Source organism: Oncorhynchus kisutch, linkage group LG3 (genome assembly GCF_002021735.2).
Source record: "Oncorhynchus kisutch isolate 150728-3 linkage group LG3, Okis_V2, whole genome shotgun sequence".
Classification (NCBI taxonomy): domain Eukaryota; kingdom Metazoa; phylum Chordata; class Actinopteri; order Salmoniformes; family Salmonidae; genus Oncorhynchus; species Oncorhynchus kisutch.
In genome coordinates, this window is record NC_034176.2 from 53,288,492 (window position 1) to 53,306,366 (window position 17,875).

General features: G+C 41.3%; 1 protein-coding gene across 4 annotated transcripts in view; it reads left to right on the forward strand.

Moving 5' to 3' along the window:
- Positions 1–17,875, forward strand: part of brsk2b (BR serine/threonine kinase 2b) — a 179,944-nt gene that overhangs the window by 123,759 nt on the left and 38,310 nt on the right. For all 4 annotated transcript variants that reach the window (XM_031808120.1, XM_031808124.1, XM_031808116.1 and 1 more), the window contains exons 6-10: positions 2,380–2,413; positions 8,463–8,531; positions 9,860–10,006; positions 12,208–12,239; positions 17,419–17,580. In XM_031808120.1, coding sequence (XP_031663980.1) covers positions 2,380–2,413; positions 8,463–8,531; positions 9,860–10,006; positions 12,208–12,239; positions 17,419–17,580 — 444 coding nt within the window. The remainder of the gene's footprint in view (positions 1–2,379; positions 2,414–8,462; positions 8,532–9,859; positions 10,007–12,207; positions 12,240–17,418; positions 17,581–17,875) is intronic.

Here is a 17,875-nt window from a genome sequence, read left to right on the forward strand (position 1 = left end):
CCTGGCCATGACCCCAATCTCTGAAAAGTAAAAAAAAAAACAGACCCTAGGCAACACAGTGACTAGAGTCTGGTTTCAATGATGGACTATTTGAGCATAGAGGGACTAAGTCACTGCCATATGCTACTACTTTATCCGCTTGAATAAAATCGAGGTAGGCAGTGATGTAGTTCCTCTATGCCAAAACAGTCCATTGTTGAAACCAGACTCTAGTCACTGTGTTGGTCTTCGAGACTGCCCTCTGAGGGTGTCTCAGGGGGAGTTGGGATATGCAAAAAACACATTTCTAATTCACACTTGTACATGTATAATATACACTTGTACATGTATAATACACACTTGTACATGTATAATACACACTTGTACATGTATAATACACACTTCATTTGTACATGTATAATACACACTTGTACATGTATAATACACATTTGTACATGTATAATACACACTTGTTCATGTATAATACACACTTGTACATGTGTAAAATAGGACAAATATAAGCACCCACCAAATTATTGTTAATGATTTATTCTATGCTTTGTTTCCCTCGTTTACTCAAGTGTTTACGTTATTTTGGCAGTTACCGGCACAGTATATAATTTGTTAAATATTAAAGGTGGCATGATGACAATGGAAAAATCTAAACTTTTATCCTTGCTTCATAGAGGTATAATATCACTCTCACAGAGTGATAGATTCTTCTCTCCCTTGCCATCTGACCGACATTCATAAACATATGATGAAATAAAATATTTATCAGGTTAAATTACTGTACTTTGCATGAAGGACACATTGAGGAATCTTTCATTTGACGTACCTAATGTAAAAAAACCATTCAACATGAAATATCGTTTAGATACAACTAAGGACAAGTGGTTCTAGACAATGTGATTTAAAAAAAAAAGTTTTAGGTTTGCATGCTCTGACACTGCTCTGTTTGACTAGGGCCAATTGACTGGTTTTGCGTACGTTACCGTAATTCAATTTGACTCCGGCAATCAGAAAGCTTGTGTTCACAGAATGTACGTGTGTGTGTGTGTGTGTGTGTGTGTGTGTGTGTGTGTGTGTGTGTGTGTGTGTGTGTCCTTACATGTGTGTTGCGTTGAGGACAAGGCAGATGCACAGCAACACTCTGTCAGTGTGTCAAAGTAACTGTATTTTTATTAATGAATAACACACAACACCAACGGACCAGATACTTACGACACACACCGTTAGCACGCGTAATGGAAATTCATGAGTACGGAATGTTAGATGGTAAGATTAGCGAGAGGACGGGGAGGACAGGGAGGGAGCGGGACTTCGTAGTCTAGGTCGTCATGTAAATCCAGTGTTGAACACACAGGCATGTGTTGATAACAATCACACCGCTGTCGTACCTCTTCGAAAGGATGAGGTAATCTTCCTATTCATGAATAACCTTCCTACTAACTAAGTATGAAATACCAACATATAGTAAAGTCAGTGGTGTAGAAAGTGTCCAGTTGTCATACTTAAGTCAAAGTAAAGATACCTTAATAGAAAATGAGTCAGGTAAAACGTGAAAGTCACCCAGTAAAATACTACTTCGGTAAAAGTCTAAAAGTATTTGTTTTTAAAAAATGCTTAAGTATCAAAAGTAAATGTAATTGCTCAAATATTCTTAAGTATCAAAAGTAAAAGTGAAAGTATAAATCATTTCACATTCATTATATTAAGCAAACCAGACAAGCACAATTTTCTTGTTTTATTATTTTACGGATAGCCAGAGGCACACTCAGACATCATTTATAAACGAAGCATTTGTGTTTAGTGAGTCTACCAGATAAGAGGCAGTAGGGATGACCAAAGATGCTCTCTTGATGTGTGTGAATTGGATCATTTTCCTGTCCTGCTAAGCATTCGAAATGTAACAATTATCTTTGGGTGCCAGGGAAAATGTACATTATTATCTTTAGGAATGTAGTGGAGTAAATGTAAAAGTTGTCAAAAATATAAATAGTAATAGTACTTTGAAATATTTTTACTTAAGTACTTTACAGTACTAAGTGAAGTATGTTCAAACCACAGTTTTTTAGTCGCATGACAATTACGTTATGACAAGGTGTCCTGTAAGTCCTGTATAGAATTCAGTACACTCAGTAGAGTGTTGGTTCATCCTCTACACTATTTGTGCTCAGCACTGTGGGTCCATGGGGCGACGCACAATTGGCCTAGAGTCGTCTGGGTTAGTAATGCATTCCTCAAGCTAACTCTACTTAATGTTCAGAATAGTGTGTGTGTACGGGTAATTGTTTGTGAGTTTGTGTGTGCACACATGTTCTGGTAACTGTGTTTTATTAGGTGTGTGTGTGTGTGCATTGGCTTGTATAAAGCTGTTGTGCATATCTCACTTTACAGATCTCCTCACTATGCCTGCCCAGAGGTCATAAGGGTAAGTGCACTCCCTCTCCATCTCTCTCTCGCTCTCTATTTCTCTCACCTTGTACCTCTCTCTTTCTCTCTCTTTTCTCTCTCTCTCTCCCTCCCATAATGGCATTGCAGCACAAGCCCATATGCCCTCCAACCATTCACTTTAGAGTGCTCTACTCTAAGCTCTGTATAGAATGAACCGTCTCTCAGCTCTTTGCCCCTCAGGCAGTGGCAATGCCACACAGCCACGTGTTATGTCATCACAGTGCAGCTGTGAATCAGGTGTATGCCAGGTGGATATGTGCTTGCATTAGCAGGTAGGATCCTGCAAGTAGGCATTTCGTTGGACGGTGTATACCAGGTGTATCCCGTACAGACAACTAATTAAACATGAAACAAAAACTGTGCTGTGTGCCAGCTGTCATGGAGTTGGTTAGTTACAGTGCCTTCAGAAAGTATTCACGCCCCTTGACTTTTTTCACATTTAGTTGTGTTACAGCCTGAATTTAAAATGGATAAAACGTAGATGTTGTGTTACTAGCCTTCACACAATACCTCATAATGTCAAAGTGAAATTAGATTTGTAGATTTTTTTTTTTACAAATGAATAAAGAATGAAAAGCTGAAGTATCTGGAGTCAATAAGTACTCAATAAGTACTCAATAAGTCTCATAATAAGTTCCATGCAAAATAATAGAGGTTATAGACCAGGGAGGTTTTCCAATGCCTCTAAAGAAGGGCCCCTATTTGTATATGTGTGTAAAAAAAAAGCAGACATTGGATATGCCTTTGAGCATGGTGAAGTTATTAACTAGACTTTGGATGGTGTATCAATACACCCAGTCACTACAAAGACACAGGCGTCCTTCCTAACTCAGTTGCCGGAGAGGAATGAAACCGCTCAGGGGTTTCACAATGAGGGGGTTTCACAATGGCTGTAATAGGACAAAACTAAGGATGGATCAGCAACATTGAAGTTATTCCACAATACTGACCTAATTGACAGAGTGAAAAGAAGGACGTTTGTAAGGAATACAAATATTCCAAACATGTAACCTGTTTAAGATTTTTTTGATGTATTTTTTATTTCACCTTTATTGAACCAGGTAGGCAAGTTCTCATTTACAACTGCAACCTGGCTAAGATAAAGCAAAGCGACACAAACAACAACACAGAGTTACACATGGAATAAACAAACCTACAGTCAATAACACAATAGAAAAATCTATATACAGTGTGTGCAAATGAGGTAAGATTAGGGAGGTAAGGCAATAAATAGGCCGTAGGGATGAAGTAATTACAATTTAGCAATTAACACTGGAGTGATAGATGTGCAGAGGATGAATGTGAAAGTAGAGATACTGGGGTGCAAAGGGGAAAAAAATTACAATATGGGGATGAGGTAGTTGGATGGGCTATTTACAGATGGGCTATGTACAGGCGCAATGATCTGTGAGCTGCTCTGACAGCTGATGCTTAAAGTTAGTGAGGGAGATATGAGTCTCCAGCTTCAGTGATTTTTGCAGTTTGTTCAAGTCATTGGCAGTAGAGAACTGGAAGGAAAGGCATGCAATAAATGCAAATTAATTACATAAAAATCATTCAATGTGATTTTCTGTATTTTTGATTCTGTCTCTCACAGTTGAAGACTACATTTAGGGTGTGGAAATGTTATGCTCTTAGTACTGTAACCTACTCCCGACCAAAACACTACGGGTTTTGTTTTTTGTTTTTCTTGGAATAGAAATAGTATAATAATCAAATTAATGAAGCTACATTTCTTAACATCAATCCCATATACTATATCCTTACAAAATATATATATTGAAGGCTATCAAATGCTTCTCAAAGATGACCTCTGGTGGTCAAACTAGCACTAACTAGCAGTAATGGTAACAATGACTGACAATTAAATAACGTGCCATAGAATTCAGAGGCAGCCCGCAAGATGTGCTGCAGTATGACGCAACTTTTACAGGAAGAAACAATGTAGGTTCATAACTTTTGTGAAATCGCACATTTACAAATATATGGCAAATAGAAATCAAACTGGATCAGAAATAGAGGAAGGCCAGGACTAAAAGCCAACTAAATTTAACTGTTGTAAAATAGATTGTGTCCGTAAAATGCATACAGTTGAAGTCGAAGTTTACATACACTTAGGTCGGAGTCATTCAAACTCGTTTTTCAACCACTCCGCAAATGTATTGTTAACAAACATAGTTTGGCAAGTCGGCAATTTTTGGGGGCAAATTTTTCCAACAATTGTTTACAAACAGATTATTTCACAATTCACTGTAACACAATTCCAGTGGGTCAGAAGTTTACATACACTAAGTTGACTGTGCCTTTAAACAGCTTGGAAAATTCCAGAAAATGATGCCATGGCTTTAGAAGCTTCTCATTTGAGTCAATTGTAGGTGTACCTGTGGATGTATTTCAAGGCCTACCTACAACCTCAGTGCCTCTTTGCTTGACATCATGGGAAAATCAAAAGAAATCAGCCAAAACCTCAAGAAAAAAATTGTAGACCTCCAAAAGTCTGGTTCATCCTTGGGAGCAATTTCCAAACGCCTGAATGTACCACGTTCATCTGTGCAAATAATAGTACTCAAGTATAAACACCATGGGTCCACGCAGCCGTCATACCTTTCAGGAAGGAGAATCGTTCTGTCTCCTAGAGATAAACGTACTTTGGTGCAAAACATGCAAATCAATCTCAGAACAACAAGCAAAGGACCTTGTGAAGATGCTGGACGAAAGCAGGTACAAAATTATCTATAGCCACAGTAAAACGAGTCCAATATCGACATAACGTGAAAGACTGCTCAGCAAGGAAGAAGCCACTGCTCCAAAACCACCATTAGAAAAGCCAGACTACGGTTTGCAACTGCACATGGGGACAAAGATCGTACTTTTTGGAAAAATGTCCTCTGGTCTGATGAAACAAAAAACTGTTTGGCCATAATGACCATCGTTATGTTTGGAGGAAAAAAGGGGATGCTTGCAAGCCGAAGGACACCATCCCAACCGTGAAGCACGGGGGTGGCAGCATCATGTTGTGGGGGTACTTTGCCGCAGGAGGGACTGGTAGACTTCACAAAATAGATGGCTTCATGAGGTAGGGTAATTATGTGGATATATTGAAGCAACATCTCAAGACATCAGTCAGGAAGTTAAAGCTTGGTGGCAAATGGGTCTTCCAAATGGACAATGACCCCAAGCATACTTCCAAAGTTGTGGCAAAATGGCTTATGGACAACAAAGTCAAGGTATTGGAGTGGCCATCACAAAGCCCCGACCTCAATCCTATAGAAAATTTGTGGGCAGAACTGAAAAAGTGTGTGCGAGCAAGGAGGCCTACAAACCTGACTCAGTTACACCAGCTCTGTCAGGAGGAATGGGCCAAAATTCACCCAACTTGTGGGAATATTGTGGAAACATTTGATCCAAGTTAAACAATTTAAAGGCAATGCTACCAAATACTAATTGAGTGTATGTAAACTTTTGACCCACTGGGAATGTGATGAAAGAAAGAAAAGCTGAAATATTATTCTGACATTTCACATTCTTAAAATAGTGGTGATCCTAACTGACCTAAGACAGGCACATTTTTTGTAGGATTAAATAAAAGGAATTGTGAAAACTGGGTTTAAATGTCTTTGTATGTGTATGTAAACATCTGACTTCAACTGTATATATGTATGTGCATTTGTATGTATGTGTATACTGTATGTATGCATGTTTATATATACAATGGGGCAAAAAAGTATTTAGTCAGCCACCAATTGTGCAAGTTCTCCCACTTAAAAAGATGAGAGAGGCCTGTAATTTTCATCATAGGTACACTTCAACTATGACAGACAAAATGAGGGAAAAAAATCCCGAAAATCACATTGTAGGATTTTTTATGAATTTATTTGCAAATGATGGTGGAAAATAAGTATTTGGTCAATAACAAAAGTTTATCTCAATACTTTGTTATATACCCTTTGTTGGCAATGACAGAGGTCAAACGTTTTCTGTAAGTCTTCACAAGGTTTTCACACACTGTTGCTGGTATTTTGGCCCATTCCTCCATGCAGGTCTCCTCTAGAGCAGTGATGTTTTGGGGCTGTTGCTGGGCAACACGGACTTTCAACTCCCTCCAAAGATTTTCTATGGGGTTGAGATCTGGAGACTGGCTAGGCCACTCCAGGGCCTTGAAATGCTTCTTATGAAGCCACTCCTTCATTGCCCGGGCGGTGTGTTTGGGATCATTGTCATGCTGAAAGACCCAGCCACGTTTCATCTTCGATGCCCTTGCTGATGGAATGAGGTTTTCACTCTCACGATACATGGCCCCATTCATTCTTTCCTTTACACGGATCAGTCGTCCTGGTCCCTTTGTAGAAAAACAGCCCCAAAGCATGATGTTTCCACCCCCATGCTTCACAGTAGGTATGGTGTTCTTTGGATGCAGCATTCTTTGTCCTCCAAACACGACGAGTTTAGTTTTTACCAAAAAGTTATATTTTGGTTTCATCTGACAATATGACATTCTCCCAATCTTCTTCTGGATCATCCAAATGCTCTCTAGCAAACTTCAGACGGGCCTGGACATGTACTGGCTTAAGCAGGGGGACACGTCTGGCACTGCAGGATTTGAGTCCCTGGCGGTGTATTTTGTTACTGATGGTAGGCTTTGTTACTTTGGTCCCTGCTCTCTGCAGATCATTCACTAGGTCCCCCCGAGTGGTTCTGGGATTTTTGCTCACCGTTCTTGTGATCATTTTGACCCCACGGGGTGAGATCTTGCGTGGAGCCCCAGATCGAGGGAGATTATCAGTGGTCTTGTATGTCTTCCATTTCCTAATAATTGCTCCCACAGTTGATTTCTTCAAACCAAGCTGCTTACCTATTGCAGATTCAGTCTTCCCAGCCTGGTGTAGGTCTACAATTTTGTTTCTGGTGTCCTTTGACAGCTCTTTGGTCTTGGACATAGTGGAGTTTGGAGTGTGACTGTTTGAAGTTGTGGATAGGTGTCTTTTATACTGATAACAAGTTCAAACAGGTGCCAGTAATACAGGTAACGAGTGGAGGACAGAGGAGCCTCTTAAAGAAGAAGTTACAGGTCTGTGAGAGCCATTAATCTTGCTTGTTTGTAGGTGACCAAATACTTATTTTCCACCATAATTTGCAAATAAATTCATAAAAAATCCTCCAATGTGATCTTCTCGATTTATTTTTCTAATTTTGTCTGTCATAGTTGAAGTCTACCTATGATGAAAATTACAGAACTCTCATCTTTTTAAGTGGGAGAACTTGCACATTTGGTGGCTGACTAAATACTTTTTTGCCCCACTGTACACTACCCTTCAAAAGTTTGTGGTCACTTAGAAATGTCCTCGTTTTTGAAAGAAAAGCACTTTGTTGTCCATTAAAATAACATCATATTGATCAGAAATATAGTGCAGACATTGTTAATGTTGTAAATGATTATTGTAGCTGGAAATGGCAGATTTTGTTATGGAATATCTACATAGGCGTACAGAGGCTCATTATCTGCATATAATACTCCTGTGTTCCAATGGCACGTTGTGTTAGCTAATCCAAGTTTATCATTTTAAAAGGCTAATTGATCATTAGAAAACCCTTTTGCAATTATGTTAACACAGCTGAAAACTGTTGTTCTCATTAAAGAATCAATAAAACTGTCCTTGTTTAGATATTTAAAAAAAAATGGGGGATTGGAAATGATGCAGACAATTACAATCTATGCGCAATATTAAAGCTAATGTAACAAATTGTGTAATAAGTCAAGGGGTATTAATACTTTTTGAAGGCACTGTAAACACCAACTCACCCAAGGGTGAAGTTTTAAAGGTTTTCAGTTCATAAAAATAATGTGGAATCTATAGCTCACCTCCATAACAAAATGCATAATTGATTACATCTTTCACTCTTTTTTTGATCTGTCATTATCGCTCTGTCTCACTCTCCCTTCCTCTCCCTCTTTCTTTCTCTCGCTTCCTTTCTCTCTCTCTCTCTCTCTCTCTCTCTCTCTCTCTCTCTCTGTGTCTCTCTCTCAGGGGGAGAAGTACGACGGGAGGAAAGCAGACGTGTGGAGCTGCGGGGTCATCCTCTTTGCACTTTTAGTGGTGAGTGATTGACAGCTGCCGTTGCCCTGACGATGACCCTGACACGTGCCGTTGAGTTAGTGTTGTGGTTTGATGCGGGTTAAAGTGACAGGGGGACGTAGCTGCTGGTGACACAATAAGTCTTCATAGGAATCTGCAACCTCAGTGTCTCACTGGCTTTGGTCTACAGTGACTTGTATACATGTCTTCATTATGATTTTAAATACCCTGGGGTGGAATTTGAGGTAAGGGGCAGGACAAGGTTTAGAGACATAACTTAATAAATGTGGTAAAACAAACTTCTTGCCAATGGCCTGTGATTCCAGATCTTGTCTGGAGAGAATGTTAGTGAAAGATGACATTAGATTATTGGATCAGGACTGAAAATTAAATCAGCACCCTCCATCTTTCATCCCCACATGATTGGTTGATTAATCACGTTTCTGATTGGAGCAGGGATTTCCTGGGCTGGCCTGGCCTGTCAGCTTTGTACTGACACACATATGCTCGTTAATCAGAGTCTGTGTCATCAGCATTCACACACCGCTCTGATTAGACAGTGACAAAGTGGGGAAGCTGAGAACAAAGGAAATAATAGGCTGTGTGTGTCTGTGTGTGTGAGGGTTTCTCCATTTTTTTGTCAATATGGCCATCAATTATTTCTCCCCGATGAAGATATGTTGAGATGGGAAGAGACCCTATCAGTCATGCTATCATAAACTACACCTCTAATCCATAGAAGTGTGAATACTCTGCCTGTTCCAAATGTCAGATAGACCTTCACTGATTGTCATGAGTAATGCTCGTGTATTGCCTTGCCTAGTGTCTCTTGAAAGCCATTCATATTAGAGATTTTGAAGAAGAATGGCTCGATAGTCCTACATTGACTGCCGTGAGTAATACGTATTCACCGTATTCCCTTGGCTAACAACAATAACCTTCTTGTTTGTCCTTGTCAGATGCACACAGTACAGTCTCACCTGGCACTCTTTAAACTTTTCTACTTTGGTCATGGCTCTTAATTTTCAATTCCGACTTACTGAGTGACATCACATACGGCCGGTTTCCCGGACACATATTAAGGCTAGTCTTGGACTAGGAAACACTTTCCATTGGGTAACGGGAATCTCCATTGAACCTTCTTTTTCGTCCAAGGACTAGGCTTTAAGTGGGTCCTGTAGACCAGCCATTAGAGAAATCTTCACTGGAACTTGAGCATCATTCTGGTATTAATGCTCCTCTCTTGTGTTCAGAGGTTGTTGTGTGTGTGTGTGTGTTATCCTTGATGATTTGAATGCAGTGTATCACTTGGCTGGCCGGAATTGTGAATAAAATCTTATCGATCTCAGGGCGCCCTGCCATTTGACGATGACAACCTGAGAAACCTGCTGGAGAAAGTGAAGTTGGGTGTTTTCCACATGCCCCACTTCATCCCCCCAGACTGTCAGAACCTCCTTCGGGGCATGATCGAGGTGGATGCCACTAAGAGACTCACGGTACATTCCTCTAAGATCAGCTCTGGGATCAGATGTATGTTCGTAACCCCCTTATTTCAGGTCGACAATTCCCTTAATATCTGCTCTAGCATCAATTTAGATTATGGCCCACCTAATCTACTGCTAAGATCAGGCCTCGGATTAGATGTATGTTCCCAACACCCTTCCAGCTTGAAGATGCACTTAATACTACATTTGTTCACGTTCAGGTGAAAGGTAAATTGGTTTTCAATCAATACAGGGGGCAACTTGTAAAGGGCCTAAGCAGATATAAATGTAGCAAACAATTCCATCTCACTTTATTACCACAAAATATTTACCACCGCAGTGTAAATCAGAGCATCTCCCCCAGCTCTCACCCACAGTACTAGTAAAGCAGAAATCACTTATCACTGTAGAGAAAGGGAGCCATCTTCCCCCTGATTTAGACTAAAAGACACTCAGAGGCAGTTTCTCATGCTCAGATTAAGAGTATTCCTGGACTTAAAAAGCACTTGTAATGGTGTTTCTACAGTTACCATGTCATTTTGTCCAGCAGTAGGCTTAATCTGGGTCCGGGAAACCTCCTCTCTGAATATAGACTCTAGACAGTAATCCCATTGACTCTGTCTGTTTGGTTCAGACGTCTGAGACACAGACAGGCGGCACTTGAAACCCTCCCACGGCTACAGTGTGACTTCCTCTAACAGTTTATTAGATTAACTCTCACTCACATCAGCATTAAGAGTTTTCTGTCAAATAGAGGGTGCTTTCCCAGTTGCCCAACGTCTTAAGTGTCCCTCACTCATTTGGTTTTCTCTCTGTTTAATCTACTCAACAAATAATATGAATATTAATGCTGTAATGTGTTTTTTTTCTCTTCTTCTTTCTATGTATTGAAGTAAGTGGAAGGCCCATAGAAATAGAATGAATATACACTACATGAGCAAAAGTATGTGGACGTCTTGCACGTTGAACATCTCCTTCCAAAATCATGGACATTAATATGGAGTTGGTCCGCCCCTTTTGCTGCTATAGCTTCTTGGAAGGCTTTCCACTAGATGTTGCAACATTGCCCGCTGGGACTTGCTTCCATTCAGCCACAAGAGCATTAGTGAGGTCGGGCACTGATGTTGGGCGATTAGGCCTGGCTCGTGTCGGCATTCCAATTTACCCCAAATGTGCTTGATGGGGTTGAGGTCAGAGCTCTGTGCAGGCCAGTCATGTTCTTCCACATCAAAGTTGGAAGCACAGAATCGTCTAGAATGTCATTGTATGCTGTAGCGTTAAGGGGCCTAGCCCAAAACATGAAAAACAGCCCCAGACCATTAATCCTCCTCCACCAACTTTACAGTTGGCACATTTGGGCAGTTAACGTTCTCCTGGCATCCTCCAAACTCAGATTTGTCCGTCGGACTGCCAGATTGTGAAGCATGATTCATCACTCCAGAGAATGCATTTCCACTGCTCCAGAGTCCAATAGCGGTGAGCTTTACACCACTCCAGCTGACGCTTGGCATTGCGTATGGGGATCTTAGGCTTGTGTGCGGCTGTTCGGCCATGGAAACCCATTTCATGAAGCTCAATAAACAGTTCTTGTGCTGACGCTTCCAGAGGCCGTTTGGAACACGGTAGTTAGTGTTGCAACCGAAGACAGATGATTTTTACGCTCTAAGTGCTTCAGCGCTCTGCAGTCCTGTCCTGTGAGCTTGTGTGGCCTACCACTTCGCGGCTGAGCCGTTGTTGCTCCTAGACATTTCCACTGTACAATAACAGCACTTACAGTTGAGCGGGGCAGCTCTAGCAGGACAGAAATGTGAAAAATGTGACTGGTTGGAAAGGTGGCCTCCATTGAAGGTGCCATGTTGAAAGTCACTGAGTTCTTCAGTAAGGTCATTCTACTGCCAATGTTTGTCGATGGAGATCGCATTGTTGTGTGCTCTATTTTATACACCTGTCAGCAAAGGGTGTGGCTGAAATAGACTAATCCACTAATTTGAAGGGATGTCAAGATACTTTTGTACATATAGTGTATTATATTGTTTTGTCACTACAGTAGGTAAAGACTGGGTTGTTTCTAGAAGTCTTAAGTGTGTCGTAATACATACAGTAAGAACAGATAAGGCATGTTGCTGTGTTCACTCGTCTGTCTGTCACAGCACCTGTTCCACATGCTGTGTCATTAACACAATGTTTTTTCCTCTTCCTGTGTGTCTCTACAGTTGGAGCAGATCCAGAAGCACAACTGGTACATGTGAGTACAGCTCCTTTCTGTGTGTGTGTTTGTGTGTGAACATCCATACGACTGGCTGTTTTGTGCATACTCTACTAGATATATGCACATGTACTTTTATCAGTGAAATGTAATTTAATTTACAAAATGGAGCAAATATATATATATTTTTAAAGGGTCAGTAGATAAAAGTATGGCACTTACATAGGCTAAATTGGGTAATGGGGAACTAATGGAGGCTAAAGTCAAACTTTTTTGCAGCCTTTATAGTAAGAGAAGGTAGGTCCATTAGGACAGACGTGAGGGGTCTATTTTCTGCTACGCTCTAGTAGTTACCCTACACGCCACCTGAACATAAAAGACAATGATGTTCTTAGTTTTAATGGAACTCTGTTCTGTTCCTAAATAGCTTGGCCTTATCAATGCAGGCTTTAAATACCTCCTCTCAGAAAATTGCCAAGGGCCGTTCAACTGTTCAGCAATGTAATAATGTGTAATAATTGCTACATTATGTCAGTTCATCATTGCTATTTAGCAATCTACGATGTTGTATACTGAACAAAAATATAAACGCAACATGGTAAAGTGTTGGTCCCATGTCTCATGAGCTGAATTAAAAGATCCCAGACATTTTCATACACACTGAAAGCTTATTTCTCTCAAATTTTGTGCACAAATTTGTTCACATCCCTGTTAGAGCATTTCTCAAGATAATGAATCCACCTGACAGGAGTGGCATATCAACAAGCTGATAAAACAGCATGATCATTACACAGGTCCACCTTGCACTGGGGACAATAAAATGCCACTCTAAAATGTGCAGTTTTGTCATACAACACAATGCCACAGATGTCTCAAGCTTTGAGGGAGCGTGCAATTGGCATGATGATTGCAGGAATGTCCACCGGAGCTGTTGCCAGAGAATTGAATGTACATTTTTCTACCATAAGCCGCCTCCAACGTCGTTTTAGAGAATTTGTCAGTAAGACAAACCAGCCGCACAACCACAGACCATGTGTAACTGCGACAGCCCAGGACCTCCACGTCAGGCTTCTTCACCGGCGGGATCATCTGAGACCAGCTCCACGGACAGCTGATAAAACTGCAGAATTTCTGGTATGGCCAGGCATAAGCTATGGACAACAAACACAATTGCATTTCATCGATAGCAATTTGAATGCACAGAGATACTGTGATGAGATCCTGAGGCCCATTGTCTTGCCATTCATCCGGCGCCATCACCTCATGTTTCAGCACGATAATGCATGGCCCCTTGTCGCAAGGGTCAGTACACATTTACTGGAAGCTAAAAATGTAACCATTTCTTCCATGGGCTGTATACTCACCAGACATGTCACCCATTGAGCATGTTTGGGATGCTCTGGATCAACGTGTACGATGGCGTGGACCAGTTCCCGCAAATATCCAGAAACTTCACACAGCCATTGAAAAGGAGTGGGACAACATTCCACAGGCCACAATCAACAGCCTGATCCACTCTATGATGATTGTTCCACATGAGGCAACTAGTGTTCACACCAGATACTGACTGGTTATCTGATCCACACCCATACCTTTTTCTTAAGGTATCTGTGACCAACAGACGCACATCTGTACTTCCAGTCATGTGACATCCATTGATTAGGGCCTCATTTTTTTTATTTATTGACCAATTCAACTGAAACTCAGTTTATATTTTTGTTCAGTGTATATCTTCGTCATGTTTGGTGGACACATTTTCTTAACGTTAAAGTGGTTTCACAATTTGTATTTTTGTCATTGCTAACACTGTAAAATATTAATGCTGAATATCTCCCATTATTAGCGTTCTACTCCACTGTGTTGCCTATCTAAACTCAGCAAAAATAAATGTCTTCTCACTGTCAACTGCGTTTATTTTCACCAAACTTAACATGTGTAAATATTTGTATGAACATAACAAGATTCAACAACTGAGACATAAAGTGAACAAGTTCCACAGACATGTGACTAACAGAAATGGAATAACATGTCCCTGAACAAAGGGGGGGGTCAAAAGTAACAGTCAGTATCTGGTGTAGCCACCAGCTGCATTAAGTACTGCAGTACATCTCCTCCTCATGGACTGCACCAGATTTGCCCGTTCTTGCTGTGAGATGTTATCCCACTCTTCCACCAAGGCACCTGCAAGTTCCCAGACATTTCTGTGGGGAATGGCCCTAGCCCTCACCCTTCGTTCCAAAAGGTCCCAGACGTGCTCAATGGGATTGAGATCCGGGCTCTTCGCTGGCCATGGCAGAACACTGACATTTCTGTCTTGCAGGAAATCATGCACAGAATGAGCAGTATGGCTGGTGGCATTGTCATGCTGGAGGGTAATGTCAGGATGAGCCTGCAGGAAGGGTACCACATTAGGGAGAAGGATGTCTTCCCTGTAATGAGATTGCCTGCAATGCAACAAGCTCAGTCCGATGATGCTGTGACACACTGCCCCAGTCAATGACAGAACCTCCACCTCCAAATCGATCCCGCTCCAGAGTACAGGCCTCGGTGTAACGCTCATTCCTTCGACGACAAACCCGAATCCAACCATCACCCCTGGTGAGACAAAACTGAGACTCGTCAGTGAAGAGCACTTTTTGCTAGTCTTGTCTGGTCCAGCGACGGTGGGTTTGTGCCCATAGGCGACATTGTTGCCGGTGATGATTATTCTGTCAACCTTTTTATCCGTTCTTGATTATGGTGATATTATTTATCAAGGTGCAGCTGCTACTATTTATAAACCTTTGGATGCCATGTACCATAGTGCCCTTCATTTTGTTATCACTGCATCCTGTATCGAAAGGTTGGCTGGACATCGCTAAAGACATCGCACCGTATATCTCTACATTACTCAATTTCTGGCCCTACTTCATAAACTTTGGTCTTATCTAACTTTGCTGTTGAAGCACCTGAGTTGCCTTCCCCGTTCACAGGATTGGTTAACTCTTGAGATTCCTTGGGTCTCTGCCAAGCTAGGTAAATCTGCTTTTAGTTTTAATGTACCGTATTTCTGGAACAAATTTCTAAATCGATTTGATCTTGATGTTCTTGTGCCGTTCGGGCAATTTAAAGTATTGATTGGGGACTTATTTGTGGAGGAATGTAACTGGGTTATTTGTGATGTTTTGTATTTAGGGTGTGTATATACAGTATCAATCAAAAGTTTGGACACACGTACTCATTCAAGGGTTTTTCTTAATTTGTACTATTCTCTACACTGTAGAATAATAGTGAAGACATCAAAATGGTAAAATAACACATGCAATCATGTAGTAACCAAAAAAGTGTTAAACAAATCAAAATATATTTTGTATTAGCCACCCTTTGCCTTGATGACAAACTCATCCCAAACCATCTCAATTGGGTTGAGGTTGGGTGATTGTGGAGGCAAGGTCATCTGATGCAGCACTCCATCACTCTCCTTAGTCAAATAGCCCTTACACAGCCTGGAGGTGTGTTTTGGGTCATTGTCCTGTTGAAGAACAAATGATAGTCCCACTAAGTGCAAACTAAATGGGATGGCATATTGCTGCAGAATGCTTTGGTAGTCATTCTGGTTAAGTGTGCCTTGAATTCTAAATAAATCACAGACAGTGTCACCAGCAAAGCACCCCCTTCACCATTATACCTCCTCCTCCATGCTTCACGGTGGGAACCACACATGCAGAGATCATCCATTCACCTACTCTGTGTCTCACAAAGACACGGCGGTTGGACCAAAAATCTCAAATTCATCAGACCGAAGGACAGTTATCTACCGGTCTAATGTCCATTGCTCATGTTTCAAGCAAGTCTCTTCTTATTATTGGTGTCCTTTGTAGTGGTTTCTTTGCAGCAATTTGAGCATGAAGGCCTGATTCACGCTGTCTCCTCTGAACAATTGATGTTGAGATGTGTCTGTTACTTGAACTCTGTGAAGCATTTATTTGGACTGTTATCTGAGGTGCAGTTAACTCTAATGAACATATCCTCTGCAGCAGAGGTAAGTCTGGGTCTTCCTTTCCTGTGGCGGTCCTCATCCTCAGTTTCGTCGTAGTGCTACATGGTTTTTCGACTGCACTTGAAGAAACTTTCAAAGTTCTTGAAATGTTCCAGATTGACTGACCTTCATGTCTTAAAGTAATCATGGACTGTCATTTCTCTTTGCTTATTTGAGCTGATCTTGTCATAATATGGACTTGTTATTTTACCTAATAGGGCTATCTCCTGTATACCAACCCTACCTTGTCACAATCAATCAATCAAATGTATTTATAAACCCCTTTTTACATCGGCCGCTGTCACAAAGTGCTCTACAGAAACCCAGCCTAAAACCCCAAACAGCAAGCAGTGCAGATGTAGAAGCACGGTGGCTAGGAAAAACTCCCTAGAAAGGCTAGAACCTAGGAAGAAACCTAGAGAGAAACCAGGCTCTGAGGGCTGTGCCTGGTGAAGATTATAACAGAACATGGCCAAGATGTTCAAACGTTCATAGATGACCATTAGGGTCAGATAACAATAATAACAATAATAATAGTGGAGCAGGTTGCAGTGGAGCAGGTTGAGAGCTTCAAGTTCCTTGGCGTCCACATAACCAACAAACTAACATGGTCCAAGCACACCAAGACAGACTTGAAGAGGGCACAACAAAACCTATCCCCCGTCAGGAGACTGAAAATATTTGGAAAGGGTCCTCAGATCCTCAAAAAGTCTTCGTACCCATGTGTAATTGCAGACGGTAGTCTGGCTTTTCTATGGCGGTTTTGGAGCAGTGGCTTCTTCCTTGCTGTTCGGCCTTAACTTAGTGTATGTGAACGTCTGACCTACTGGAATTGTGATACAATGAATTATAAGTGAAATAATCTGTCTGGAAACAATTGTTGGAAAAATGACTACACAAAGTAGATGTCCTAACCGACTTGCCAATGCTATGGTTTGTTAACAAGAAGTTTGTGGAGTGGTTGAAAAACGCGTTTTAATGACTCCAACCTAAATGTATATAAACTTACGACTTCAACTGTATATATATATATATATATTTATATTTTGTGTATGATGTGTATATTTATATTGTATTTGACAGGGCGCATGAAAAAAAGACCTAGGCCTCAATATGTCTTCCTTGTTAAAATAACGCTGAATATATATATATAAAAAATAAAACCTGTCAGTCATTTCTGTCATTCTTCCTGTCTGTCAGAGCTGGGAAGAACGAGCCTGAGCCGGAGCAGCCTGTCCCCAGGAAGGTGGCCATCAGAACCCTGAGCACTGAAGAGATAGACCCGGACGTCCTGGAGAGCATGCACTCTCTGGGTTGCTTCAGAGACAAGGGCAAACTCACCAAAGACCTGCTCTCTGACGAGTGAGTGATAGAGGGATGGGAGGGAGAGAGTAAGAGGGCGAGGGAGGGAGGACTGTAAGGATGGAAGGGTTAAAGAAGTGGACTCTGTGTTGCTTCAGAGGTCCAAAAAAAATAATCTCACCAAAGACTTGCTCTCTGATGAGGGAGGTAGGGAGGGAGGGAGGGAGGGAGGGAGGGAGGGAGGAAGGATGGATGGAAGGGGAGGAAAAAGGAAGGGAAATCATGCACTCACTGGTCTGTGTCAGAGATCATAGCAAATTGATGAAAGACCTGCTCTCTGACTAGAGGGAAGGAG